Genomic DNA, 11,312 nt, shown 5'->3' with positions numbered 1-11,312 from the left:
GTAAAAGCCAAACACTTCACTAAATAGTTCAACAAGTAAAAAGTAGAGACCATAGTTCAGCAGGAGCTATAAACAATAATTAAGCAAAAAAAGTCAATTTCACTCATATACAGGTAAATTTTAAGATTCAGAGATCATTGAAACTATAGTAGTATATTTTTCTTAACAATTTATTTGATTAAGATTTAATACAAAGTTTGACAAAACACTATATTTGCAGCAAAACTGATACATACAAACTCTTCTTTTTTTTTGTTTTTGTTTTCTGAGTTTTTAAAGCTTGAGCTTCCACATGTAAGGGAGAACATCCAGTATTTGTCTTTCTGTATCCGGCTTATTTCACTCAACATAATGTCCTCCAGTTGTAACCGTTTTGAAACAAGTTACAGAATTTCGTTCTTTTCTACAGATGAACAAATTTTATTGTATGTGTGTATGTATATGAGTATATGTATGTATGCATGTATCTATAGCTATATATATGCAAAATGTATATTTTATATATATACATATATCTCACATTTCCTTTATCCATTCCTATGTTGGTGAACACATTCTGATATTCTCCTGATGATGGATTCCACATTTTGGCTATTGTGAACATGGTGGTGCAGGTATCTTTTTGATAAAATTGTATTTGGCTTTTTAAGTGTTGACACTCTAGCTTAATCTGCATTTTTATCCTCCCTATGACAATCAGAGAAGACTGCCTTGGGGCTCCAAAGATTCCACACCTATGTTTTGCTGCAATGGCCTACACTGGCTTTGCATTGTGTAGGAGTTCAAAGGACTTTGTTGGATAACTGCATCTATCCCGCTTGGGATGTAAGGCACGTGGAAAGAAAGGCATTGGTGACCTGCTGTTGTTGACTCCAGGACCTGTGACATGGGGTTTCACTAAGCCATCATTCCACTTCTTCAAACAGCATGCATAGCTGTTGGGGCATCTTTCAATTCGGTATTCCATTTTTTTACATTTCTTTCTGCAACGAGCAGTTCCATAACCACAGATTCTGTCCACTTCGAGCTCACTTCTCACTAGACAACAGAATAAGTCACTGTGATTAATGGTGCCATAGACGGTGACTAGAGGTGTTTTAGAGGGGAGATGGCTGCAGCTAACTGTGTAGAGACTCTTGGGGATGGTGGCAGAGGGTGCACATGACAGCAGTCTCCCCCAGAAACCCACCCTCTTCTACTCTACCAACTGATTGACTTCACTCTCTGTCCCCAGAGGTCATGATATTTTTTTTACAAAATATTATTAGGTAATATTCTTTTTTTATTAAAAACTTTATTTAATGAATATAAATTTCCAAAATACAGCTTATGAATTACATTGGCTTCCCCCTCCCATAACTTCCCTCCCACCCACAACCCTCCCCTTTCCCTCTCCCTCTCCCCTTCCATTCACATCAAGATTCATTTTCAATTCTCTTTATATACAGAAGATCAGTGCAGTATATATTAAGTAATGATTTCAACAGTTTGCCCCCACATAGCAACACAAAGTGAAAAAATACTGTTGGAATACTAGTTATAGCATTAAATAACAGTGTACAGCACATTAAAGACAGAGATCCTACATGATATTTTTTAAAAATTAATTAATTTTCTATGCCATTTCCAATTTAACACCAGGTTTTTTTTTCGTTTCCAATTATCTTTATATACAGAAGATATATTTTTAAAAAGCACTTTACTTTTTTTTCTGTCACACCACTACTTAAAGTCCTTATGATAACTGATTGTGGCATTTGGATTAAATACATCTGAACCCCTTTCCAAAGCTATACTGATGTGATCCAGGGCCACCTGCCCCACTGTGGCCTCATTCTTCCCATTGCAGACACACAGTCTCTCTTCCATTCTTGTTTCTCATGCACTAGCTCTTTTCTCTCAGTGCTTTTGCTCAGGGTATTTCTTGGCCTGGAGAACTTTTCTCCATATACCACGAATGATCTCCTTGAACCTTCATCTCTCAATATAAGCGTCATGATGCTGACCTTTCTATGTAACTAGGTCCCCCCAAGGTATTTTTCTCCATATGCATTGCTTACTCTTTAATATCACCTGTCCCAAGTTGAAGTTGCACATTATTGTCATTATTTGCGCTTCCGTATTGAACTGTAAGCTCTCTGAGTATGACTTACTAGCCATCATATATCCAGAACCAGGCACATTACAAGCACAATCTGCTGCATGAATGGCTATATAGACTACACTGGAAGAAACTAGAATATAGCACAGTCCTGGTCACTAGGCAGCTCTTGCAGATGTTGCAGGTGATGTGGACTTTGTTACTCAAGCCTAGGCTGTGCTCCCTGGGACTGACAGCAGCTTTTCAATCCTGGGTACCTCACCCACCAAACTGATAGCATCTTACATCAGGACAAAGAGAGCTTAGAAGGAAGGTTTGACTGTAGAGATGGAAATACGAAGTGGATTGAAAGGTTCTGCATACGGAGATTTTTGCATTTAGGATTCTCTAGCGAGGCACTGCCCCACAGTTGGCAGGAGCTAGGCTTGGAGGATGGTATCAGAACACTCAGCAGAGAAGGATTTTGTGTGTTGATTTAAGGCTGCCTGTAGTCCACAAGGACCTTAGTTTATCCTGAACCCTCCCCATATGTCCATTTTTCACAAAGCAGAGGGCCAGGATAACCCAAATGAATTGCTGTTATGTTGTTGTGCTAGGTTTTACATTTTGTCTTTGGTTCTAGTAAAAAGAAGCCTCCTGTTTCTAAAGTCTATGTGTAAGAGTCCTCTGGTCAGAGAAAGAGTGAGGAATAAAAAGTGATTGGAGTGAACCATGTGTCTGATGGAGCATTGAAAATGCTCACAGTGGGGATGTGCTCGGTGGTGGGTGAAGAGGAAAGCTGTTTTGCAATATTCATTCAAAAGCAAGCCGTTGTGGCCAGAGTGGAAGGCAGTGAAGACAGTAGGGAGGTGAGCCAGCATTCCACGACACATTTTAAATCATGTCTGAATTTACATAGATTCTAGCACTAGTGTAAAAATCCCAATCATCATACATAGTTAGCATCTTTCTTGTGGAATGGTGGTCCTCTTTACAGGTTGCAGTTATGGCAGTGTATCTTGTAAAAGTTGCTATTAAGTAAGGATGCCTACGAACCCTTTGTTTATAACCTCCAGTTTTATCTGCTTTTGCTTAGGGTTGACTTCATTGACTCCATTTTGATTTTGACAACTTTTATATCCCACTGCCCTCTTAGTGATCAAATGTTTTTTCTAAAATCTCTGATGACCAGTGGTTCTGTAGTTAGGTTTTGATTCTCCATTGTTCCAGGATAGACTTGAGCCTGCTGTTGGCCTGATCTGTTCTCACATCAGAAGGCAAGTGACTGAAATCCAGGAGTCAGGGTAAAAAAGAAAATCACTTTTACACACTCTTGAGCAGCAAATGGGTCTTAGAAGGTGTTGTTCTTGGGATAAGATGTTATTAAATTTAATTTTATGTGTTTTGTGGGTGAGAGACATCATCTAAAATGGTGGGCCAGCATTACTTTACTAGAAATTGTGTTTCAGTAGAACTCAAGCAGACAACAGGTAGGAATCTCAAAAAGAAAAATATAAACAAAACCAACAGGAACATAGCAAACTGATTTTGCATCTTAAGAGAAATCAAGAGTTATAATCTAATATCAGGCACATTATAATTTTGTGGTGACTATTTGCATAAGTGCAGTGAGAAAAGTTGATTTATCACACAATAATCTCAGATTTAGACAATATTCAAAATAGGAAAAATTGTTTTTTTGAAAAATATAGTATGGAATCTTTCACAGTTGTGGAGTCTAGATGAGGACTGACATTGTGGTCCAGTGAGTTAAGCTGCCATTCGTGATGCCGGCGTGCTGTCTCAGAGCATCTGTTTGAGTCCTGTCTGCTTGCTTCCAATCCAGCTCCTTGCTAATGCAACTGGGAAAGTAGCAGAATTTAAGGAACCAAGATTATTTGAATTTATATTTGCAATCATTTATCTTCTTTATATTTTCTTCAATTTATTTTTAATAAGTATACTTTGATTACTTAAGAAATGGAGATATTGGACAAGCTTTATTGTCATTTTACATCATTTCCTTGTGAAAGAAAAATTCTCGAATCTAAAGTGTACTCAATACACAGGACGCAATGAAATCTGTTTTGTAGCTTTATCTATATTATTTGTTATTGGATCAAAATCATAATTTTATTGTTTTAAATGTCTGACAAACTTAAGTACTAATTTTCCTGGCTAGAAGACCCAGGCACAAATGTTTGTTAACAGTTCTAAAAAGATCATTACCCTGTTTGTCTTTTTAAGCAAATTTAAAGCAGCTTGTTTACCAAAGATTTCTTAAGTCATGTGAATTAGGTGTCATTTGGATTAACTTATTTTTTTCCTTAACCATTTTGCTAGGTATGTTTCATTTTTCTCTGTATTAGTTCCCTTGATATAATACCATAACATTTTATATATATATGGAATTTTCTGTAACTTATGTTCCTTTTTTTTGATAAAATAACTAGCTGGAAAATAATAGCTTAATTCAGAGGTGTCTTAGGTGAGCATGTCTCATTTGATTCCAGTAGTACTACTGTCAAGGAATATCATCATAAAGTATCATCTTTGGTTTTATTTTTAAAATAAATTTAGTTTTTCTTTTTTTAAAAAAAATTTATTTGAGTCAGAGCAAGAGAGAGAGAGAGAGAGAGATTGAGAGAGAGAGAGAGAGAGAGAGAGAGAGATGTAGAGACACACAGAGGGAGAGAGAGAGAGAGAAAGATCCCTGTCTGAATCCAGGAGCAAGGAATTCCATCCTGAGAAAAGCCCCCCAAATAGTTAGAAACTAAGTAACAAGGTTCTAAATAACCTATGGATTTATTAGTAAGTATTAAGTGAAATTAAAAAATATTTTTAATTAAGTGAAAACAACTCATTTGTTATGTGAAAATAGAAGTTCAACTTATCAAAATTTGTTTAACAACTTACTAAAACTTGATGCAACATCTTAGTCATTTAGAGTACAATACTTTTGAGTGGTTTTCTTCACTTTAGATTTAAAGATGACATTCATTTCCAAAGTTGCTTAGGTTAACACTAAGGTTAACCCGACACCCTGCAGCATAATTATTTTACACATTTGTAGTATAGTTAGTCTGTTTTGCCACTGTATTATTCTTTTTCCATTATTAAAACTTTACATAGGGTGAACAAATTTCATGTATTTACTACATACAGATGTAGGAGCCTAGTGATTCTTCTCACCCTACCCTCCCTCCACACATGCTCCCACCCTCTCCCCTCCTTCCTTTCTTATTCTTTCTTTTAACTTTACAATGACATGCTTTCAGCTTATTTTCTAATCATAAACTTAACCCTCCACTAAGTAATGAATTTAACAAATAATAATAAGAAGAAGAAGAAAAAACACTTTTCTTCAACAGTAGAGACTAAGGCTATAAATAATAATCAAATCTCAAAATGTCAATTTCACTCATATACATTACATTTTTTGTACCTTTAGTAGTCACCATATCATTCTAATACTGTCTTTGATGATGTAAAATAGTACATACATTCTGGGGAACAGTTTGGCATTTTCTTAAAATGAAAGTAGATCATTGCAAAAATTTTAAAAATTAAACAAAAAAGGAATAAGAAAGGAAGAAGGGAGGGCAGGGTGGGAAGTATCACTAAGCTCCTAAATCTGTATATATGAAATACATGAAGTTTGTTTACCTCAAAAAGCCCAAAGTAATTAAAAATATTAAAAAATACTTAATTTGCCACTACCATATTACTCAGCAATTGCAGTCCTTTGCATTAATCTCAGTATTGTGAAAATTTATGTTTACACAAAAGCTATAAACATAAGTGTTCATAGCAGCTTTATTTGCATGAGACTGGAAACAACCCAGAAGCCCTGCGACGGATGGATCTTGTTATGGATGTGGTTCTTGGTAGATCTGTATCATGGAATAAGGCACAGCAGTGAAAAAGAAAGAACTATTGATAAATACAACTAATTGGAAGAAACACCATAAAATTATGAGCCAATCCAAAAAAAATATATACTGCAAGATTCTGTTTATCTGACCTTTCCAAAAGGACAAAAGTATAGAAATAGAGAACAAATTAGTAGAACAAATTAGGAGGAGGGTAGTGGAGGGATAAGGCTGTGACTCTAAAAGGGTATCAGGAGTCCTTGTGGTGAAAGGACTGTGTTATCAATGTTGATATCCTGGTTCTGATATTTCATTTGATTCTGCAGAACATTACAGGGGGAATTGGGTAAAGGCTACAGGGGATCATGCTATATTATTTTTCATAGTATTATCAAAATAAATGTAATTTAAAAGGCCTTGTCATAAAAGTTATTGCTTCCAATAAGATTAATTATATTGACCTGACAGATTAAGAGGGAGGTAAGGCAAGATTTCTGATCCAGCAAAGAATGAAATCTGAGCTTCAGTTCTAGGGAGCATGAGAGGGAATCCTTATTTAAACTGGATAATTGTCTTAGGTTTTGCTGCTGCAACAAAATACTTTAGCTTGTTAACTTATGAATAATGTGTTGGTCACTGTTCTGGAGTCTGGAATGTCCAAGACAGGTACCAGAAGATTTGATGTTTGTTGAAGGCCCAGTCTCAGCCTTCAAGATGGTTCCTTATTGCAGTGTCCACGGATGATGAGAGAGGCAAGGTCCCACCCTTAAACCTCTTCAGTAGGGGCAATGATGCCATTCATGAGGGTGCATCCTCCCAGATGAATAATACATTCTCAACACATGTCTTCTCTTGGTGTTACCACAATGGGGATTAGACTTCAACACAAGTCCTGGAGTAGCACATGCAGACCACAGCAGTGACATTAAGACTTAGAGTCAAAGACAATTTCCTAGATATCCAGTTCTATTTATTTATTTATTTATTTGACAGGTAGAGTTATAGACAGTGAGAGAGAGACAGAGAGAAAGGTCTCCCTTCCATTAGCTCACTCCCCAAATGGCCACTACAGCCAGTGCCGCGCCAATCCGAAGCCAGGAGCCAGGTGCTTCTCCTGGTCTCCCATGAATGTGCAGGGGCTCAAGCACTTGGGCCATCCTCCACTGCCTTCCCGGACTATAGCAGAGAGCTGGACTGGAAGAGGAGCAACTGGGACTAAAACCCGGCGCCTATATAGGATGCCAGTGCCGCAGGCGGAGGATTAACCAAGTGAGCCACGGCACTGGCCCCTACAGTTCTTATTGAAAGAATTGAAAGTGAATTTGAGAACAGGATGTAGGTCACTAGAGATGCTGGTAATCACAGCAGTATTTACCATCAGCAAATTTAACCTCAGACTTAGGTGGGGAGGCAATCTATAGGAAATGTTTCACCATGCCAGTTGAAGGCATGGTGTCAAGATGATTAGACAAGTGTATGACACATGAAACAAATAGAAAAGCTATCTACAAGGGTACATCAAAAAGTTCCATTTTTGAATATTCTCTTTGGGAAAGAAATTAAAATATAAATTTATTTTGGCACAAAAATATTTGAAATTCATTCATAGGTTTTTCATAATAAGTATTTTGCATGAACTTCTAAGTATCTTCAATCTACCACATTGCCATCTATAACTATTATTGTTATTATCCAAACATTGGTTTCTCTATCTAGCCAGCCTCCCTCCCCTTCATGTTCCTCCCTCCTTTCCTCCCTCCCTCCTTCTTTCCCTTCCTTCTCCCTCCCTCCCTCTCTTTTCTTCCTTCCTTGTTTTTCTTCCTTCCTTCATCTTTATTCTCAGTTACTATGTTAGAGCTGAATACATGGCAGTGGTTTGTTGATTTGTAGTCCCCCTTTCAAGAGAAATATCAGGGGCCAGTGCTGTGGCACAGCAGGTTAACGCCCTGGCCTGAAGTACTGGCATCCCATATGGGCAGCGGTTCTAGTCCCGGCTGCTCCACTTCCAATCCAGCTCTCTGCTATGGCCTGGGAAAGCAGTAGAAGATGGCCTAAGTCCTTGAGCCTCTGCATCCACGTGGGAGACCCGGAAGAAGCTCCTGGCTCCTGGCTTTGGATAAGCGCAACTCTGGCCATTGCGGCCATCTGGAGAGCGAACCATTGGACAGAATACCTCTCTCTCTCTCTCTCTCTCTCTCTCTCTGCCTCTCCTCTCTCTGTGTAACTCTGACTTTCAGATAAATAAATAAATCTTTTAAAAAAGAGAGAAATATCAGATAGCTTTGGGACAATTCTCTTAACACAAATTTTAAAAATATAAGCCAAGGAGGCAGGGATAATCAGAATTAGCTAGTCATGTTCTTCCTTCTAAATGAAGCACTTGAAAAACTGATCAGCCACTTATTTTTAATGAAGTAAATGTGTGCTCACTGCAGAGACACAACCATGTCATGCACACTTTTCTGGGAAGCCTCAGTCTTCAGACTTCACCACTGTCTTTACTCTCTCCCACAAGGCTGAAGTTTCAGGCAGCATCTCTTCGAGTTTCCACAGAGAGCAACAATTTCTTCATTTTTATAACAAGTTCTCATGCATTTCCCATGAAGCTTGTTGCATCTTTCATTAAAAAATTCATTCTTGGCTACACAAGGGAAGGAGTCACCTGGATTAATTATCTTTCAAATTTGTTCATGTTAGTAGATGCTGTCATATATGTGGTTAGTAAAGGTTTCTCTGCAAGCTGTCATATAGCAATATCTGTCACTAAGTGAGATGACAGATGAAGTGTTTTCTGTCTGGTATTTCTCTTTTTGTCACACAGAGTAAAAGACCAGGAAGAATTTTTCTTTCAGCACTTTTAATTAGGCTATATGAGGGCTTTGAGAAATGGAATATATCATTTCAAAATCAAAAATCATTGAGTATAAATATTAACATATTCCTATAAACACCTCTATGCACTCTCAAAGATTTCTACTTACTGAAAGTAGAATAAGGCCTGATGCATAGAAGAGGGTTGGAGAGTTGGTTAAACAGGGGATAAATATATAGAAAGAAAAAAATTTATTTATTTTAGTAGATAGAAAGTAAAGAAGTGCTTAGAAAGTATCAGTCTGATTTCTTTCCGTATTCCATCACAATTCCAACTGTAGAAGGCTTGGGCTCCAGAGCAGAAAAAGAACATATGCTGCGATTCATTCCCCAATATTTTTCGCATGTCATTTTGCATAGAATTCCATTCCTTAGAACTTTATCAGTAGCAATCATAACACAGTTTTCCTCAAGTTAACGACAAGTGCATCTTATCAGGAACATCATTTCATAGTTGCCTAACTTAGATATCTATTTAATGAGACATCAAATGTACACAGAATTCAATTAATATCAACATATAAAGATGCCTATTAGTATTTATGTAACATTTATAAAAGAATGGACTAACAATATACAATAACCATCATGCAGCCTCAGCAAATTAGTTCAGAAGTATAATTATCCCATTGCTTCAAGATCCATGACTTCTGAATCTTACTACAAGTTTCTGTGCTCTCTCTGTCCCAATACTACAAAACCTTACCACTCTTCAGGTTCAGAACCTAACTCTGACAAGTCTTTGTACTGAATCTTATGTAGACTGATGACTTAGGCAGCTCCTGAAAAGGAAAAAAGGGGCACCTGTACCTACAAGGCTTCTAAAGGATCATCACAGACGGCCAATGTGGAGACTGTGTGCGTGTGTGTGTGTGTGTGGTACATTAACTGGTTGGTTTCAGTTAGATATATTTTATTATTTTGTATTAGATAATATTTTATTGCTTTGACTAATTATATAAGGCATATGGGTGGTTTGAGGATACCTATGGCTAGCTTGCAATGTGAACAACAAACCCAGCAGAATGAATATAGTATGGTTCACTATAGGTCTCAGAACCACATATCCTGACACAGAATCTATTCACACAAACTTGCTATAAACCAGACCAGAGATATAAACAACCAGTGTGGAAATTCCAAGCTTCCACATGAGGTAATCTATCACCTGCGTTTGACACAACTTTAGACTCAGTAGGGATCCTGTAAGCCCTGCCTTTAGATCTTTAGGACATGGCAGGAGCCTAGTCTTGTGCATCAATTTTCAGAAGGGTACAAATGGGGACAATGGAGTTGTCAGAATCAGGAGAAAGTGAAGAAAGCTCTTTCATTGAAAGGCTATCTCACAGAACTCTCACTGTTCCAAGACAGAGCCAGGACCCAAACCTGGGTTTTCTCCTGCATGTTTGTGTGACTGTGAGGGGCTGCTTAACACACCTCAGTGTCTGCATCTGTAGCATCTATGTAAAATGGACCTTGTAATCCAACACAGTTGCTCTGAATGCCATTAAATTTGAGGCAGGTAACCTTTCTCTTTAAAGGCACCAGCTTTGGGGAATGAAATTCATTATATTATGTGGAGCTTTATTACACAATCCAGCATAGTAGCACATTATGAAGGAATTATCTAAGTTCCGTTATTTTACCCCGTGCCATGACTGGAATGAGTATGTAGACGTCTCTGAACTTGTTTCCTATTCCATTTCTTCTGTTCTCTGTCAGTCTTCCTTACCTGTATTATCCTCCACAAAACCATTTAAAAAGTGCCATGGATTGTTTTCCTTGAATTTTATTTTTTTCCAATTTTTGTTGGTAAGCATGATATCAGGTATCAAGAGGCATCTTTCCTGCCGTCTCTTTATTTATTCAAACCTGGGACAGATCCTTCTATATATTAGTGAGAGGTGCAAAAGATACGCCGAAGATGCATTAGAGGAAGGCTGCCCCCCACAGGGCCACACAGGGTCCCCTTGTGACTTAGGATTGATCACTACCAGATGTGGACCCTCTCTCTGAGTCACCACTTCCAATCACCGTCCCTACACAGATGTTGATTTTACCTGGGGCCAGAAAGAAGAAAACAGCAAAGAGAAAGAGGAGCATCCTCATGATTTGCGGAGTCTTGGGTGATCAGCACAATGTCCATAAAAAATGCTGGCAGAAACCCACATTTATATATCTCTCCAGACCAAAGAACACCTTGGTCCAGGTCTTGATCAGTGAGCCTTGTCAGAAAGGGGTGTGTTTTTATGCTCTGCTGAGTGGAGCCCACAAGCCTTCGTGGGCGGCACTCAGTATTCAGTTTTCTTTTATCAGATTTTGGAGAGTTCCCAAGGAGGAAATGAAGATGAAGGGCACAGAGTAGAGCAGATGTTGATGACATGTGTAGAGATAAGAAACAGCATAAATGAAAGATCCAGAGTCTGGCAGTTTGAATTTCTAATCCCGACTATGCTCCTTACTAGCTTTAGTTCACTGATATGTAGAAT

At 37.9% G+C, this 11,312-nt stretch overlaps 1 protein-coding gene and 1 pseudogene across 1 annotated transcript; both read right to left on the bottom strand.

Moving 5' to 3' along the window:
• Positions 1 to 754: 754 nt before the first annotated feature.
• LOC133765411 (beta-defensin 104A-like) lies at positions 755 to 4,631 on the bottom strand (annotated as a pseudogene).
• A 3,819-nt stretch (positions 4,632 to 8,450) lies between these two features.
• On the bottom strand, positions 8,451 to 10,932 carry LOC133765410 (beta-defensin 15-like). The gene is made up of 2 exons (XM_062198975.1): positions 10,884 to 10,932; positions 8,451 to 8,593 (listed from the first exon to the last, which is right to left on the bottom strand). Exons 1-2 carry the CDS (start codon positions 10,930 to 10,932, stop codon positions 8,451 to 8,453), a joined length of 192 nt encoding a protein of 63 aa, XP_062054959.1.
• Positions 10,933 to 11,312: the final 380 nt, after the last annotated feature.

This window comes from Lepus europaeus, chromosome 8 (assembly GCF_033115175.1).
Source record: "Lepus europaeus isolate LE1 chromosome 8, mLepTim1.pri, whole genome shotgun sequence".
NCBI lineage: Eukaryota > Metazoa > Chordata > Mammalia > Lagomorpha > Leporidae > Lepus > Lepus europaeus.
This window is presented reverse-complemented; position numbering and strand designations above follow the sequence as displayed.